This window comes from Alexandromys fortis, unplaced genomic scaffold, assembly GCF_014885135.2.
Source record: "Alexandromys fortis isolate MF-2015 unplaced genomic scaffold, M_Fortis_MF-2015_v1.1 scaffold_5, whole genome shotgun sequence".
Taxonomy (NCBI): Eukaryota; Metazoa; Chordata; class Mammalia; order Rodentia; family Cricetidae; genus Alexandromys; species Alexandromys fortis.
The window spans coordinates 4256652-4275273 of record NW_026067924.1 but is presented as its reverse complement, the minus strand read 5'-3'; the positions used below and the strand labels follow the sequence as shown (position 1 = coordinate 4275273).

The following is an 18622-nucleotide window of genomic DNA, read 5'->3' as shown; positions in this document are numbered from 1 at the left end:
CAGGACCACCAGCCCACAATGGGCTGGACCACTCACAGATCACTAATAGGAAGAAGGCCTACAGGCTTGCCTACAGCCCGACCTTGTGGAGGTATTTTCCCCCCTTCTCTCAGATGACTCCAGCTTGTGTCAAGTTGACATAAGACTAGTCAGTAAAACCATATAAACTTAATTTTTCCTACATTGTAATAATAATCTTTCTCACCAGCTGTTTTTCCATTGTTGTCTCAAATTTTACTTGCTCTTAGATCAGATCCATCTTCCGCTTTCTTCTTTCCTGTATTCCCTTCTCTCTTTTCTCTGTTTTCCATCTCCATTTTAGACAGTGATTTTCAGTGCTGGGATCACAGGTGTGCACCTCCGTGTTCCGCTCGCCATCCTTTCTTACGAACCCCACCCTTTAGAAAGAAAACCATAAGCCCATCCGAGGTCTGTGTGCCAGCCTTGCCCGCCCGTCTGGCCATATCCATGGTGCCCCTGCCTGCATCTTTATCTCGCTTCCTTAGGTATCGGGTGCCTGTTGTCGCGTAGCTGGATCTCTGCACCCAACAACTGACCCCCGCCAGGGATTCAGTACTCAGGCACACACTCCGCCTCCTAGCTTCAACTTCTCTCTGGATCTCGGTTCTGGGGAATGCGGGCCAGAGTCTGCCCCTAACAGGACTACTACAGCGTCCGCTTTCTTGGGGACTGGGGCTGGCTTTCCCGCAGAACTGTTCATGCCGTCTGTGTTATTCCTGGATGAGGGTCATCTCTGACCTTACAGCGTGGGTCTTCTGTCTCTCTGCATCTCCACTTCAAAGCGTTGGACTCGCAGTCCCCTCTTGCTGTTTTCCCTGAACACCCCTCATCTCCCTGCCCCCGTCCCGGGGGGGGGGCGTCTGTCCACAGGGAGGGTGACCCATCCACCCCGAGGGGGAGAACATTAAAGAGGACAGACTTGTGTGTGCCCCTGCAGACTGTTAAGCAGCTGAGTAAACTCCCTGTCACTCTGCCTACTGTTTCCACGTGGGAACGATGACAATAGCTCTCCATTCTAGCTCCAAGCTTCCTTGGAAGGGAGAAGCCTATTTCCCATCTAAGAAATCTAAGATTCTGAACTCAGGTGCTGCACTGGCCTCAAAAAATGCCAGTGGTTGAGAAGTGAACTTTATTCATTTATCACCGGATGTCTTGGGGAATAATCTCAAAAGATAATCTGTCATTATGAAACTTTTTGAATCGGCGCTGAGCTAAATTCTTGTGCTTGTTTGCTTTCATGATCCTGACCGTGACCTCGTGTCTGAGACTCAGTTTCCCAGCTGAGAAGGGAGACATGGGTACTCAGGCAGTGATGATTATTGTAACAGCTAAGTAAAGCAAGCTAGAAGAGAATACTCTGTAAACGTACATGATTAGAATTTGATGCTTATTTTAAAGCAGTGAAGGTTGAGCATCCTTTGTGTAAATTGCATGGGACTAATATGGTTTCTGGTAACTGGGGATAATTTATATATATAATGAAATATTTTGGGAATGGTTGCTAAGTCGAAATGCAAAATGCATTTTGACTCACATATATCTTATACATATAGACTGATATTTGCAGAGATTTGATGCGAGACTTAATCTTTATATAATTTTTATATATTGTTTGGGATCCTGATTTAATCCACTCTTATGCCTATTGTTCCCCATCTCCTATTTTTTAGAGTTCACTAGCCATAATTAAGCTCTTAAATAGCATCAAAAATAAAACAATGCCATAATAATAAAAGGAAACTAAATATTCAGACAAATGAAATAACATTTGCAATTTACCCTAATTCCCAGAAAGATTTGGTCTTGGTGGATTTAGAGAGGCCCTGATAGCTCATGTCCCGGGTCTTTCCTAACTAAGTTGTATCAGTGTTCTATATGGTGTCGTTTAGGGCGGAGCTGTGGCTGGTCACATACACGGACATGATCTGACTTCAGCCTCCTTTAATGACAAGACGCAGTAGGAATGCGCAACAGGACAGCAGGTGACGCGCTGTGCCGTTTGTCTGTCTTTCTCTCAGGGACTCTGACCTATTTTTGTTGGACACCCGTGCAGTGTGGGCCTCAGAAGAAGGCTGGCTGGAATTTGACATCACAGCAACCAGCAATCTGTGGGTGGTGACTCCACAGCACAACATGGGACTCCAGCTGAGTGTGGTGACTCAGGATGGTGAGTTGTGACTTGCACGCTGCCAGCATCTGCCCGCAGCCATTTTCACTCGTTTCCTCTGGAGCAGCTGTGGTGGAACCACTGTTTGGAGCCCAGCCCTTGGCGCCGGGATGACCTGCTTTTCTCTTTCCTCACCACCATATCTAAAAGCAAGACCTTTTTTTCTAGCAAGGACTTAGAAGCAGGCTCAGGCCCTGTCCCCTACTGTCCCCCTTCCCCGTGTCTCCCCACCACCCCACCTACAGAAAACAATGAGAAGGATAGCCAGGTTGAGTCAGGTGGGAGAATTCCCAGAAGAACAGCTCAGGGAGAGGGCACTTGTCTAGCATGTGTGAGTCCCTGGGTTCTACCCAGCACCAAAAGATAGAACTGGAAGGAATGAGAAGTGGGAAGGAGAGCCTGGAAAGTAATTAGAATCTTGACTGTCCCATGAGGAAACGTCCCCTCCTGACTGGCTCCCTGCTTCAGTTGCTCCATCTCCCTCACATTGGTGGGGAGAAATATAGCCAGAAAGGGAAGTAGGAATACTGACGAATAAAAGGACCAGAAGTGAGAGCACACACTCCGTTGGTTGATTCTGTACTCTGGGAAGCCGTTTTCAGTCTTCCATCTAAACGGAGCCAGCTAGGGTGGGAGACTGCGTGGGGCCTTGCCCACGTTTCCCACTCTTTACTGCTTTACTAGCCCACGGAAGCCTAGGAAGGGCCGCCTCATTGTGTAGCTTTGAGACGAAGGTTCTGTGGAGTAAAGAGGGGTGGGCTTTGGTTTGCATTAAAGGACTCCACGTCAACCCCCGCGCGGCGGGCCTGGTGGGCAGAGACGGCCCTTACGACAAGCAGCCCTTCATGGTGGCCTTCTTCAAGGTGAGCGAGGTCCACGTGCGCACTACCCGGTCAGTCTCCGGTCGGCGTCGGCAGCAGAGTCGCAACCGTTCCACCCAGTCACAGGACGTGTCCCGGGGCTCCAGTGCTTCAGGTGAGTGTGGACAGAGGCTCGGTGCCCATTAGGACAAAAGTACCTGTGGCCCCAGGTGTTGGACGGCTTCTGCTCAGCAAATACAGTGGCAACAGTGGTAATGTCCCCGCCACAGATACCTGTATGGGATCCTAGGCCCCTCAGCACAGAGCGCTATTACCCGAAGACTGGAGTTGCAGGCACCCACATTGCCTCTTGGTTCCGATAAGCATCTTTCTGTTGATGGGATGTCTGTAACTCTTTTTCCCCCCTTCCCACAAAAATCATGGGAACACCCCAATTACTTTAATTTTTAGATTTGTTTTATTGAATTCATAAATGTGCTGCCTGTATGTGTGTGTCACATGTGTGTCTGGTGCCCATGAAGGACAGGTGATATGCCAGGTCCCCTGGAACTAGTTAGAGATGGTTATGAGCCACCGTGTGCATGCTGGGAACCAAACCCAGGTCTTCTGCTTGAGGCCAGAGAGGTTTCAGATGTTTCTTTCCTTCAGATTTGGGGACACTTGCATTATATACGTAATGAGATTTCTTGAGGGATAAGACCTATATCTGATGATAAAGTTAATTTATATCCCCTATTCACCTTACGTACATATAACTTATGTTAATTTTATACAGCATCTTTAGTGCACTTCGGTTTGAGTACCACCCATCAGCCTGTGCTTTGCAGACTTGGAGTGTTCAGTTTCCATGAAGAAGTGTTATTCATTCGTGCTCTATAGGGCTGGAGAGATGGCTTAGAGCTTAGAGCACTGACTGCTTAGTTGACCAGGGTTCGATTCCCAGCACCCACATGCCAGCACACAACTGTCTGTAACTTCAGTTCCAGGGGACCTGACACTCATAACAAAATACCAATGCACACAAAACAAAACAAAATCAATGACAAAAATCAACACCCCAAACCATTCATGCTCTATCGACGTCACCAGAACTCTTGGCTGGAGCAATAGTCCTCTCAGAACCTCTGTCATGGATTTTATTGGCTCACTTGACTGGGAAATTCAGGGTTTCTTGTCTCAGTTTGGTTGGATTGTTGGAAACTGATGGTACTTGAAAGTTCTATTTCTTGTTGGTGGAATCCTCAGAAAGATGGTCAGTATATGATAAGGTTTGTCAGAGTCTCAGGGTGACCTTGGCAACCCCATCTTCATATAAAGAGTTCTCTCCCTTGCTGGGTTTAGCAGGAAGGCAGGCCTTGGTGCTCATTGGGCTGGCTTGTACCATGTGCCCCACCCTGATAACCTTGCTGCCTGGGAAGAACTCTGATTGGCCAAGCCTGCATCAGGTACTAAGTTCTATTCTGGACCAGCAAATTCAAAGGGCAAGAGAGAGGAAACGGTCCCCAGTGTTTGAGGGTTATTCCAACTCTCAGAAGTCTTCTCTAGCACTGGGAGGAGGGGGAAATGGAAGCTCCTAGAAGCAAGTGCAGTTAAGTGGTATTGAATTTGAACCCCAACATTGGTCACACTAGAGCAAGGGCTCCTGATTCTTGGATTCCCTGGGTTATTGAACTGCCCAGAAAATAAGTGTGACATTGAGTATCGGCAGTGAGACTTTCTCTCAGAATTTTCTCTTTCTTGCAACCTTGTGGCTTTGGAGAAACCTGCCCAGTGGGCCTGCGCTTCAGTTCAGCCCTCTGTCAGTGAGGGTGCGGGATACCTCACAGCGTTAGGGCTTGGTGAAATGCAGTCTCACGGCACATAGTCACCTTCAAAGATGACTTACAGCCACTTGTACGAAGTAGGTGCTTAGAGCACATGCTGGGATCCCACGGAAGTAAAACACTTCTAGAGGCTCTGTTTATTTTCGCGGCAGCTCACGGAAGAATGAATGCAGCTTCTCAAAGCACCCCACCTTTCCTTGGGAGGAAGTGTCCCCTAGATTTTAGGCTGTGATGTACTAAGCCTTCTTTTATGCCGGCGATTTGGAGGTGACCCTTCAGTAGCCACCACCCTGCGTGCTGTGACATTTTGCCTCTCCTCGTTAAGGTGTTTCTTGGGAGCACTGCACAGCGTGGGTGTTCCTGTATTTCTTTACCACTAGAAGCAGTCAGGGTTGAGGCTTTCAAAGAAAGGAGGAATAAAAAGGAATGCCTGCTTTGCTTTATTCCCCCTGGGAGGCAGACTGCTGAGTTGAATTAATGGTCTGCATTCTCCTCTGGGGCTTGATGGTGAAGTCAGCCAGTGCTAGGGTTCATCTGGGAACTGTGGCCAGTTTGGTTACCAGGACCTCAGACTGTGGAGGCGACCCTTGCAGTGCTGATTGCTTTTGAAAATAATTTCCCATGATTGACTCAACACTCACCCTGCCTGCCTCACACACAGGCCAGTTGCTTTTAATTAGGAAAATGTGTTGTCTCTGATTCGGGCTTCAGCAAAGTCATCCCGTTTCTTTTCCCCAAGTCCCTTTCAACTTTTTCTTTCAAGCTGATGAGTTAAAATTAATTATGGATATTAATTAGTGGCCGAGTTTGCAATACGGTCCAAGGGTTCCTGTTGCCCCTCCGCCTCCCTACTCCACTTTCCAACCCAGTCCTCCTGGATTGCTGTGTCCCTTCAGTAGCTCAGGGCAAAGGCGCCCATGCCAAGTCCCTCTGTTCTCATGCATTTAAAACCCCCAAGAAAGTGCTGAGATGACAGGGCCTGTCATCTCTGTCTCCCCTGAACCTCCAGGGAATTGAGAAGGGACTCTTTTTTTTTTTTCTGTTAATAGAAGTGGGCATGCAGAGAGAGAGATTTCTACCTAAGAACGGATTTCTAGGGCTGGAGATGCAGTTCAGCGGGTAGAGTACCTGCCTAGAATGCACAAAGCCCTGGGTTTGACCCCTATACTGTGTTAACTGGGTATGGCAGTGCACGCCCATAATCCTAGCACTTGGGAGGTGGAGACAGGAGGATCAGAAGTTCAATGTCATCCTTGCCTGCAGAGTGCCAGAGGCCAAAATTCTCAGATATAGTATAAAACTGTCTCAAAGTAAATACATAAAAACCCTAAAGCCAACTAACGAACTAACTCAACAGCAACAAACCGCAGGGGAAACCAAGGAAGAAAAGAAGGAAGATTTTCAGAAATCTGGCCTGTGCTTGGAGAATGGGCATAATGTCTTTCTAGGCTTCCCTTCCAGGCTGTTGAAGGACCAGAAGTTGTGGGGCAAGTGAGTTTGTCTCCCTGAAAAGAGGCCATCTATAGTGTGACTCCACCCACTGCCCCCCCCCACCGCCCCAACGCCCTCAGGAGATTGAAGGGAGAGATTCCTATTCTTAGGCTGCCCACTTCTTCCATGGTACACTCCTAGGGCACTGACCCTTCTTCCCAAAGAGGCCCTGTCTAGAAGAAGCCCGTCAGGGACATCTCGCACCTGAGTAAAGATGCCAGCCTCATTCATCAAACCACCTGTCATCAGGCTGAAACATGACAAGTAGCTGTTTTTGCAACCGAACAGTGGATTCCTGAGACAGCCAGGCCTGCCCACCACAAGGAAGCGGCCAAGAGCCTGCCCGCCACCTCCTGGCCCCTGAAGCCCGCCCCAGCCTGCTCTTCCCATTTGTACTTGACTTCACGCTGGACCCTGCAGACACGTGCACCGGACAGTGGGTCAGAGGGAAGTCTCCCTGCATGGTGCCCACGTGCCTACGCTTCCCTACAGCTGTCCTCTCCACAGGCATGGTGGACGTTGGCTGAGCTGCACTGTTCTCATGGGCTTGCATGGCCTCGGGACGTGTCTTTATTGTTTTTACACCTGTTTGACGGTGCTGGGCCAAGTTGCTCTGTGTAGCCCAGGAGAGATCCTTATGAATCTGGCGATTATTTCCCAGCCCCAGGTCTTGCCAGTCTGGTGTGCTCTGAGCCGCGCCCCTGGGTCCTTGCACTGCGGTCCGAAGTCTCTGCCGGCTGCCGATCTCTCCTCTTCTGTAATATTTCTCTTGGCCTCCGCTGTTCTGCCTTGTGGGGGACTGCGGTGCCACTTGCTCGGTCCATTGCGAGGTCAATGCATGGAAGGCCTGGAAGGATGATGTCCTTTGGCAATTCTTGGTTCTGCGGCAGCTACTTCTTCAGAAGCCCTCCGTGGCACATCTGGGGAGGAGAGGAACACTGATGTCGTTTCAAGTCGTCTGATGAGTCTGATGCTGTGACTTTGAACTGGTCTTTGTTTTACCAGATGATCACTGGAATTTTACTGTTGCTTTTTTCTTTTTGCAAGGGAGGGGGTTTTTCCTTTGGTGGCTCTGGGCTTGGAAACTGGGACCTCATGCATGTTGGGTGACTGCTTTGCCGCTGAGCTATATAGTTCAGTCTTTGCTATCACTGCTCTCAGATAACGGGAGATTTTGTTGATGCTGCCTCTGCCTATGACATAGCAAGTCCTCGGGACTGAGCATCCTGGGGCACGGTTCTGTCATTGCTCTGTTGCCACCTGGGACTAAATCCAAAATCTGAAACGCTTGTGATCTGGTCCTGAGCATTTTGATTCTCCACCTTAATAAAGCAGAACAGGCAGGCGTAAGATACCCAGTAAGTTATAGTGATGACCAGCCATGGGAGGGTCCAGGGAGTCAGGAGACACCACAGTCCAGGAAGTGACAGACTGAAAGGAAGTCGCAGCCAGTTCATGACCTCTTGGTGCGTAAGGGAATGGTGTCTGTTTTAAGGCATGCAGCCGAGAGGAGATCATATACCGAGGAACTGGCATGTGTGCAGCCTTGAAATCTTGGAACTGCACTGGACTGGGGCCTTCTTGTGGCTCTAGTACTGATGTACCAGTATAAACCACAAGGAGCTGGCACCTCCTGCACCCCCCTCAATGGCACGTTGTTCCACGGGTGGAGTGAGTGGGAGCCAGAGAGGGAGCCAGAGACATTCCACTGGATAAGATGGGGCGTAGAAGCCCAGAGATAAGACAAGGACAGCTAAGCCCCTGAAAAGAGGTGTCATCGAAGGAGCTACTGTTTTGTTTTTGTCCTTGTCATTTGAGGAAAAGGGGGGGATAGGAGTGAGGATGTCCTCTTTGAAAGGACATGGTTGGCAGCAAGTGTCTTTGCCTGCTGAGCCATCTCGCTGGCCCTGCCCTCCTGTCTTGGAGCCGAGAACTATATGGGGTGGCTGAGGGTCAGCTTTGCTTGCCATGTTAAGCTTCTAGCAGCCAGCCCTTCTTGAAGGTGTGTCTTGAGGCTGGTACCAAGTGTTCATGTCAGCGTGTCCCTGGGTTGCCTGGCATCCTGGAGGCCAAAAGACAGACGTGGGCTCTGTTTGGAGCAAAGGCGTCCCTGCCTCTGGTCCTCCCCAGACAGCACCTGTGGCTCCTGTGTGCTCAGACCTGCCCTGGACAGTGTGTCACTTGTTCCTGATGGTTCTGACCTGGAGTCTGGATGGAGCACTAGTGGCCTTTAGGTGGCACTGCTGGTGACTCCTCAGATTGGTGCGTCGGCTGCCCGTGAGTCCGACACTGTGTCCATGGGCCCTATCATTGGCCTTGGGGCTAGAGAAGTTTGTGTTTTCATTGTTTTGTTTTTACCTCTAACACTGCACCTTCGCCTTCCTCTGCCCCCACTTGGACAAACCTGCGGTTTCTTCTTTTCTCCCATTTGAGTGGGTATGTTCTTATGAAATTTTAGCTGTATACTCTTTATTTTTTTTTAAACCTGACCTTCCTCAGACCTCTCTTCTAAACAGATATCAATGGTGGTATGTGTAAGAGGATTTTTTTTTTTTTGCTGCCTGTCAATCTATAAAAACAAAACACACCAATAATTGGGTCAGCATCATTCCACGTGGAAGCCAGGGCAGCGAACCCTGAGCTACAGAAACAAGCATTCCAAAGGTCAGTGACCTTCACAAATATTTATACACTCTTTGCCAGCACTCACCATGGAACTATAAGGAAACACAAGCTGGGCCTGAGAATATCCGTAGGAAAGGAAACAGGAGGATTGAATTCCTGCTTTTCCTCTCTCTGGCCCCAGTCCTTAATAACAAAAACGTCAATGTCTGGCTCTAAAAGAAATAGCTTCTCTTTCCAGAAAGTTCTCTGTGCTGAGCACTGAGGGAGTCAGTCCAGGCGTGCTCGCAGACAGCTGGGACAGCTGGGAAGTGGACAGAGTTCTTGGGTTACATGATGTTAGGCCTGCTGCAGAGCGGAAGCTAGGAATCCAGGGGTGAAGGAGTTGTCCCTGTGTTCTCACCCCAGTTCTCACACACTGACCAACCGGGTGACCTTTAGTTCACTTCTAACATGAGCCAGCTCATTCGAGCAAGGTCCCCAGAAGGAATGCCATTCCCTATCAGACACTAACTATCCTGAGGTCTCCACGCCACCCATGTTTGTGTCTGGTTTTCCACTTCTGTGCCCACTCCTTCATATTTAATCGTTTTCTCCAGAAGGCTGTCTTTATGATTACCATTTTGTTATAAACTCAGGAATAGCCAAATCAGAGATCTAGAACAAGGTGGAGTGGGGCCTGGGGTCCTGGAGTTTCTGTCCCCTCTCCATGTGCACGGCTCTCTCATAGCCTCGGAATATACACTCATCTGGGTATGTCGCCGCACCTGATGGTCCAGGATTTCTATGTGGTGGCTCAGTCCATTTTTGTGTTGCTATAACCAAGTATCTGAGACTGGGTACTTGATGAGAAAAAGCTTATTTTAGCTCATGGTTTGGAAGCTGAAAGGTTTGGCCAGGTACGTGTGATAAAGACCTCATGAAGTGTCACAAGATAGAATCTAAGGACAGAAATGATACACACAGAAGACAGTAAACATGGGGTATTGGTGGAGGTTTCTGTCCTGCCCGGTCCAGCAATAAACACACAGAAACTATATTATTTACAGTACTGTTTGGCCAATAGCTTAAGCATGTTGCTAGCTAACTCTTACGTCTTAAATTAACCCATTTCTATTACTTCATATTTTACCATGAGGGTCATGCCATTTCTAGTATTTTATATTTTACCACAAGGCTAGCGACTTACCAGCAAGGTTCCAGCTAGCAGTTCATGTCTTTCTCCTCTGGCTCCATAGCTTCTCACTGACTCTACCTTCTTTCTCCCAGCATACAGTTTAGTTTTCTCATCTAGCTCTGCTCTATCACAGGCCAAAGCAGCTTCTTTATTCATTAACCAATAAAAGCAACACATACAGAAGGACTTCCCACATCAATGGGGTGTCCTTGTTTTATAGAGGAATCTACTGTCAAGGTAACTGATCCAGTCACTAGAAAGGCGTGTAGCACCTTGTGAAGTGGTGCCTCATGACACCGTTACCTCCTGTGAGGCCCACTTTTGTTCTACCCTCATACCTTATCCTGAGGACCAAGTTTCCGGCATACAAACCTTTGAACAACATACCATGTATGACCCATAGGATATGGGATTTTGTTGTGCACAATCAAATCATTGGTCACATGATTATACTCAATCTCCATAGGTGAGGCAGGCTCAGAACTCTAACCTTATTATGTGTTAGGGTTTTCTGGTGAGCAGCACCCATCTTGAAGTTTTCTAGGGGCCTACAATGAAGGATATAGGTGTGGGTGTGTGGTGGGGGTCTTGTTAACATAACAAAGACATCCTCTCAGCAAATTCCAAGGGCTTTCTATGCCCTCTGCTAAGAAATAGAGACAAATATATATATTTGAGACAGGGCTTCACTTTGTAGCCCTGGCTGAACCAGAACTCATTTTGAAGCCCAGGCTGGCTTTGAACTCATGGTGAGTGCTCCTGCCTCAAATTTCCCAGGTTCCTAAATACTGGGATTACAGGTGTGTACTACCACGCCTGATCATGCACAGTTCTAATTATTCTGCACCTGATCTCTGAAGGAAATTTATTTAGAAATCTCCACTTTTTATATGGCCAGTGATTCTAAGATTAATATCTAAAAGATTTTGAGGAAGTTTGGAGGAAGGACAAGCCAGAACTAGATAAATTAAGGCCATTCCAGATGAGTACCGAAGTCAGGGATCATACAGTTGACCAGGACAGTTGCAAAAGTACAAGGACCTAGGGCCTTGGAATATTCAGAAGACTGAACCCATGCACCCAGCTGGCAGGAAAGAGAGATCCGAGGTCCCAAGGAAAGTGAGGAGATCCTGGCATGTATGAGAGGAAAGCCCTTATGTATGTTTTTAAGTGAAGGAATTAATGAGTACCTCTTTTTTTTTTTTTTTAATCTCCTCCAACAGACTACAACAGCAGTGAATTAAAAACAGCCTGCAAAAAGCACGAGCTTTATGTGAGCTTCCAGGACCTGGGATGGCAGGTGAGTCCACGTGAGCTTCCAGGACCTGGGATGGCAGGTGAGTCCCCAGAATAAGGATGGGCCTCCATGGGTACCTTGTTCATACCTCACCCATGGCTGCTGCCATCAGCTTCCAGGAGAAGCTGATTCGGGAATCCCAGGAGCTCTCAAATACTCAGGCTGCTGAAGTAAGGCAGGAAAACCTTGTGCCCCTTTATGTGTTTCTCTCTTTCCTTATTCTTTCAAAGCCTGAGGGGCATTTGGACATTTAAGCAACTTTTACTTTGAAACAGGATTACAAAAAAAAAAAAAAAAGAATCTGATGATTAATAATTTCCCCAGTAGCTCTAAATTGGCTCATACCAAGTCCAGCTAAGTGTGCTGAGAAATGGGAGATAGGAGTTGTTCTCTATGTAGGTGGCGTTACATTGACAGGGCTGTAATGGGATCCTGCGGATGACCCTTTGGGTCTAATTTGGCACGACACATCCTGACCTACAATGTTTTAACCGCCCATTTTTTCAGCTATATGACGATGTAGATGTTCTCTAGATACAGTGCCCTGAGTTTTGAGGTTGAGTCTATCTGGGCTGGAGTCTCCTCGTCGTTGACCATGACGGGTGGCAGCAGCTCTCAGCCAGCCCCACAATGCACTGTGCCTAAGATAGGATGCTCGCTATTTTAGGTGTATAATGGGCATTTCCAGCTGGCGTTTTATTAAAATGTAACCCCCATCCTAAGTCAAGGAGCACTTAGTAAACAGTCTTTTTGTCCAACCGTCTCGTCTCAAATAACCAACGCAGAGGCTTATATTAATTAAAAATGCTCGGCTGATAGCTCAGGCTTGTTATTACCTAACTCTTACATTTAAATTAACCTATTTCTATAATCTATATATTGCCATGTATCTTATGGCTTTACCTATCCTCCAGCATGCCTTGCTTCTTAGGCCACTGGCTGGCTTCTCTCCCGACTCCACCCTCCTTCCCATCATTCTCAGTTTGGATTTCCTGCCTAACTTCCTACCCAGGTACCAGCTTGTCAGCTTTTTATTAGCCAATGAGAGCAATACATATTCATAGTGTAGAAAAGATTCCTCCACGGCAGCATTTGTCCATCAGGCCAGCCACAAGCTCAATCAGATCTAACAGGTTTGCCACAGCTAAGTCACATGAGCCCATGGAAAGACCGGGGCTCTAGGGTCAGACCAACCACATTCATACCTTAGCATCACTTGAATGTGAACTTGGGCAGTTCCCAAACTTCTCTGCCTGTCCCCACACTGTGCGCCATGACCAGGGTCTTCTCTTGGGGGTGACTGAGAGTGCAGATGATGTAGGGGTACCTGGTGATCTTTCACTGCCGTTTGCTTTATCTCAAGGACTGGATCATTGCACCCAAAGGCTATGCTGCCAATTACTGTGATGGAGAGTGTTCCTTCCCACTCAACGCGCACATGAATGCCACCAACCACGCCATCGTCCAGACCTTGGTGAGTGCCCTGACTTGGCAGTAAGAATGACAACCTGGTCTGGGCTCGAGCCTGCTAACAGTGCCCGCTCCCACTTCTATTTTGGAACAGGTTCACCTTATGAATCCCGAGTACGTGCCCAAGCCATGCTGTGCACCGACTAAGCTCAATGCCATCTCGGTTCTTTACTTTGACGATAACTCCAACGTCATCTTGAAAAAATACAGGAATATGGTCGTGAGAGCTTGCGGATGCCATTAAGGCGAAGCCCATTGCTAGTGACTCTGCCTTGGATTCCTGCCTAAATCTGCCTTAACACACACGAAGAAGCACAGCGAAGTGGGACGATGGCACTGGAAGCGTCTCCCGCTGGTGCCTTTGCCCAAGGGGGATCTTAGGAAGACCTTGCTGACGACGTCCCCAGGTCATACCTGAGCAGTTGCTGTCTGTAGGAAGTTGTAGTGCTTTCAGTACAGGCCTGGTAACTGCAGACCACTGCCCCCGGTCCCACCCAGACTAGTTTTAGCATTTAGATCTAGCTGTTTGCAGTATAAGTAGAGAATAACCTCGAAGGAATATGAAATACACCTGACGGAAAGAACGGCTGGTTCAGTAGCACTGGGAGATTCTGCAGGTAACAGAATGTAGAGGAAAGGGGAGCTCTATCAGATTCCATTCCCAGCAAGGCCAGCTCACCCTAGACCTGCATTCTGACCACCAGCATGCTCTGGGGAGGTGCCTTTTGTCTGCTGTTGCGGTCACATGGTTTTTGTTGTTATTGGTGGTGGTGTGAAAATGTACTAATTTCAGTCGAAACAAACTGAAGCACTCGTGCACCCCCTTCTTCCCTAAAGTCTTTACTAGAACCCAAAGTAGAAGGGCCATACTGTGTGGTAGGGCGTGAAGCATCTGCAGCAGCCTTCCTCTAAGCCACGGACCAGCAGAAAGTGACTGCAGCTCTCAGCGGGCTCGACAAGCACGTTCACACAGGAACACCGGCTCCCCACACCAGCTCTCCAACTGCTCTTTGCCTTTTCCCTACGGTAGCACCCACGGCTCAGGACTAGTCTGCAGCAGAGACCCAGAGGAAGGGCCCTGCCTCTAAGAATGGGTTTGTCGAGGTGAGCATGTTATTTGTGAACCAAAACCACAGTTTCCTCTTGTAGAAAGTAAGAATCAGATTAAATCTTAGGATATTTTTTAGATGTCTTTTTCACAATCATGTACTGGGAAGCAATTTCGTACTAAACTGATTAAATAATACATTTATAATCTGTAACTGTACTTACAGCTTTTTTTGTAAATAGAAACTATAATTTATTGTCTATTTTATATCCATTTTGCTGTAACATTTAAGCAAAGACCAGACCTTTTCTTTAAAAAAAATTTATTTAGAAAGTATAAACCAATTGTACCACTTGAGTTTTCTTTTAATACAAGACTCATGATGCAAAGCTGAAGCCACGGTGAGCTGGGCCTCAAGGACAGCTGTGAACCACACATGATTAATAATAAATGTCTGGAAGGGGCCGGCAGGGTGCCGTTGCTGATGAGGAAGTAGATGTGGTCTTGTTTCTAGTCCCCTTACAATTCATTCTGTGCTAGGTGCTGAGTTCACCTGCTCACGGAAGGTGGGTGCAGGGTCTGGGCACAAAGTGCTCCTGAGGACAAGCAACTCAATGCGAAAGACAGAGGCTCGCCACGAGCCTTAGCTGCATCTCTGTACAGGTGAGAGCGGCAATGTCTACCATCCAGGACGACAAGAATGAGAAGGAGCTAGTGTGATATCCAGCCTTGGGCAGTCTTTGGTCTGGAGGTCAGATGGATCCTCCTGCTCATACAGTACAAGGTCAGCCTCCGTGAAGGTGGACATCAGAGAGCAAGCTGCTGAGAGGAGTGCTTGGGAAGAGGATCAGAGCTGTAGCTAGAAAGGCCAGACAGAAGCTGCAGCATCTCCCTGGGCCTGAAAAGCCCATCGGGTGCTTTTGCCCTAGGAGGCAAATAGAATGGTGGTGACCACTGTGTGGCCCCTCCCACACCCTCACTTCCTGCAGAAGATAGCTACACCTTCCACCTATGCCAAGCAGACAAGAGGATCCTTTGAACCTACATCAAAGTGCCATTCACATGGCTGCCGTGGCTTACCTCTCTCAATGAGAGAAGTACTGACAGCCAGGAGCCCAACCTTAGCTTTGAAGGTATTTCTAAAATTCTGTGGATTTTTGTTTTGTTTTAAAATCTCCACAAACTATGGACCACCATATTATAAAGTCAACTGTGACCTTCAGATCAGAGGGACATCAATGTGCCACAGGCCACCTTTCCAGAATTCAGGCAGTTCAAAAACCTGCTTTGGATGATGCATTTCTGCCACATCCCTCAGGAGCCAACAGGGGTCAGCAATTTGGTTTTCCTTAACTATATTTTTGTTGCAAGGGAAGCCAATTTAATTTTGTCAAGAGAAGGTTACAGGACGGATTGCCACTGAAAATATTTGCCCGGGGACCATGAGCTATGATTAGAGAAACACAACCAAGGTCCGTAGTGTGTGGTGGCTGAAGCAGCACACATGGGGACGCTACACAGGCTTAGTACACGCAGCTTTCTGACTAACCCCAGCAGGAACGCGGGTGTCTGTCGGCTGTCACTCCTCTGCACAAGGTGAGGAAGCCAGGATGCACGACTTCCGGGGGTTTCTAGAGTTCATCCTTTGCCTGGCGCAGGACAAAGCTGTGTAAAGAATCAAGGTCTCTACCTCCGTTGTGCTCACCCACTTTTTCACCTCCTCGGAAAAGCAGCAATGTGGGATAGCCTCGTACCTTTAAAAGAGGGGAAAGTACTTTAAATCACACAAATTGTTCCTTGAAAACTGGGTGGCAGGAGAGATGGCTCAGTCAGTAAATGACACCCACATATGTAAGTATGAGGACTTGAATTTGGATCTCCAGCACACATAAAATTCAGGTTCTGGGGTACCCATCTGTAATTCCCGTGTTGGAACTGACTGAGTCCAGGAGTTGAGACTGGGCAGCCTAGCCAATCAGGTCTAGGTTTAGTGAAAGATCCTATCTCAAAAATAAGGTGGACAGCGACTAAGAAAGACATCGGACACCAGCTCTTGGGAGTTCACACATATGAGCACAGAGGTAAGGTTGGGAGATTCTGTGACTATTATCAGTAGTACAGGATGATTGGGGTATGTATGAGGCTGGTTCCATGCCCATCACCACACAAGAACGAATATAAACACCCCATAGCATCCATCGTGTGATGAGCACAGAAGAAACTCATCAGGTAGACAGACTGGTCCTCCAGTCATGGCCTTTTCCGAGGGTGGTTTAGGTTTATAGATTTCTTTAGCTCCATCCTTCAGGATGTTTGTTTATAACCGACGCTGAGCCCTCGGGTGGCTAGGGCAGGGCACCAGGCGGGGTCATGATGGCAGCAGCACACTTCTCTCAGCGCTTGGCACCTCAATACTGTACACTAGACCCAGCAAGGCCCAGAGCTTTCTCTGTGGCAGAGAAGGCTGGCCTTTCAGAGTGGCACAACTCAAGATAGAAGCCACTCTCTAGAGAGGCCTGGTCAGTGAACTCATTCCGTGCTGCCGACTGACAGCCCCAGAGGTACCCACCGAGTACTTGCTGCAGATATTCCGTTCAGCAGTGCAGTCCACTTCTGCAATGGTAACATCTGCCAAGCCAGGGAATTCCTTTTTAGAGAGCTCCTCCCAGGTAGGAGCCAGATTCTTACAGTGCCCACACCTAGAAGAGAACAGGGGCATCTAGGCTGAGATCTGGGTCAAGGTCAGTCTGTTTCTCCTGCATGACCATCACAACAGTATCAGAATCCATATCATCACTTTCTCCCCTGGGTACATAGGGGCCCTTCCTTTCCTAAAAAGGAACTGGAAGTCATGCCACATTTGGTAACCTCACCAGTATGGTGAGTAGAACGACAGGGTGGACAGTTTAGACTGGACTGCCCTGGTGTAGATTCCTGGATACTTCAGCCACAGCAAAGTTAGGCCAAATCTTGCCTTTTGTGCTGATAGGCACTATTTCTGTCTGTCCTCCCAAAGGAGGGTCTTCTTCCTTAAAGACTAACTCTAATGGCATCATGTGGGAGCATTTCTTTTTGGTTCTTTTCTGCAGCCCAAGCTGGCCATGAACTCAGAGTCCTCCAGCCTTTGCCTCCCTCGAGCTAGGATTTCAGGCATGAATCACCATGCTGCCTTTCTATTCAAGGGCAAAAGCTGCCCAAGTCATGCGTCATAGCCTCATTAACCTTACGCCCCCGAGTACACGGAGTGGACAAGCAGATAAGAGTGACCTAGTGACCTCGCATCTAACACTCTTCCCCAGACTCTGGTTCTTCAAATGACTGTTGTACTTTTGAAGATAAATTGATGGTGCAATTTTATAGCTAAGGAAAAGAGGCCCAGGGCATCAAAGGACATGCGGAGTTCCAGCCATTCATGAAAGCTATCTTCCTCCAATGCCGGCTATCTAGGTCTCAGTTTGCTCTCCATCTACTCTTATTCTGGTCCCTGAGGATCACATGGCAGGAAGGTTCGGGTAACTAGGTCATGTACTGAATGGCTTTAAGAGAAAGCTGAGCTCTCCGGAACTTTTTATACGTCCATCCCAATTCACTTCCATTTCTGTTTGTGCCTAAGGAGATTGAGCTTTAAAGTAGATTAATGTTTTTCTCTATAAAATAACTGTTGTTAGCCAGGGTACAGTGGCGTCATTCCCTGCAAGATGGTCTGTGTAAATGACTCTTGCCCACGCAGCTGAGAAACACACTGTGTGGCAGGATGCACTAGATCATATCGAAGATGGCCACTTACCAAGGAGCATAGAACTTGATGAAGGTTATCCCCTGTGCAATGGTGTCTTCAAAGTTCTTTTCGGTGAGTGCCAGCACAGTGCCCTTCAAGGGAGGAAGGTCAATTTAAAGACACTGATAAAAGAGAACAGGGCAGAAAGATGGAATCTGGCCAGAGCTATCTGCAAGTTATATGCAGGGCAGACACACTATCACAGACTGCCGGGGACTGTGGGCAGTAGGCTGAGATAGCCCTCTAGGCCTCTGCGCTGAGGACCAGTCCATTCTAGGCTTAAGCCTATAGCTCCCAAGCCTGCAGCTCAAGACGCCTATGGATCTGCAGGAACTAACTGCTAATGCCATTTTCTCGTCCTGCCTATCTTCAAGCATTTCTCTTCAACAGGAACCGAGAACATAGATGGGATAGCTGGTTATAATTTCATAGGCTATGTATTCTGATTTGCAGGCTGGGGGATGTCATACAGGCATTTTAAAGCATTTCTGCCTTACAGTTCTTCAGCTCTCATCTGTATTTCTCTAAGAGGGTGCCACTGTGGAGCAATGACTTCATAGCTCTGTGTACTGGTGGAGACTCCCAGACTGAGTGGGCCACTACCATCCTTATGTCCACAGTGAGCAGCCAGATTGGTGATGGAAAACTTGGTTATAAACAGCCATGGTGTATAAAGACAGCCCTGTGGGGTGTAATTCCCCGCTAAGAGGACCATCGTGAGACACATATTCCTCTAATATTTGTATGTGGTCATACTTCAGGCTACCCGTGACCAGTAAGAGCACAGCTAAGGAACGGGTCCCTTGCTGCCCCCCTAAGGGGTAGGGGCAACTGACACCACAGATTTTTTTTTCCAGTTTCCATGGCCTGGGTTTTCAAGCGTCGGCCCCAGTGAGTCTCCCTCTCT

The 18622-nt window shown here is 48.0% G+C and overlaps 2 protein-coding genes across 3 annotated transcripts in view; one reads left to right on the top strand and one right to left on the bottom strand.

Moving 5' to 3' along the window:
- The window catches only part of Bmp6 (bone morphogenetic protein 6), a 152370-nt gene extending 137020 nt beyond the window's left edge, over positions 1-15350 (top strand). The window contains exons 3-7 of one of the 2 annotated variants that reach the window (XR_007591810.1): positions 2040-2188; positions 2966-3163; positions 11346-11459; positions 12783-12893; positions 12984-13130. Coding sequence is in view for 1 of the 2 variants with exons in the window: in XM_050142738.1 (XP_049998695.1) it covers positions 2040-2188; positions 2966-3163; positions 11346-11422; positions 12783-12893; positions 12984-13133 (685 nt within the window). In the remaining variant the exon portion in view is untranslated. Of the gene's footprint in view, positions 1-2039; positions 2189-2965; positions 3164-11345; positions 11460-12782; positions 12894-12983 lie in introns of both variants that reach the window. The other variant, XM_050142738.1, reaches the window with a different exon arrangement.
- Positions 14243-18622, bottom strand: part of Txndc5 (thioredoxin domain containing 5) — a 27286-nt gene continuing 22906 nt past the window's right edge. The window contains exons 8-10 of the mRNA XM_050142739.1: positions 17725-17807; positions 16507-16636; positions 14243-15691 (exon numbers count right to left, since the gene is read on the bottom strand). Coding sequence (XP_049998696.1) covers positions 15569-15691; positions 16507-16636; positions 17725-17807 — 336 coding nt within the window. The 3' untranslated portion in view covers positions 14243-15568. The remainder of the gene's footprint in view (positions 15692-16506; positions 16637-17724; positions 17808-18622) is intronic.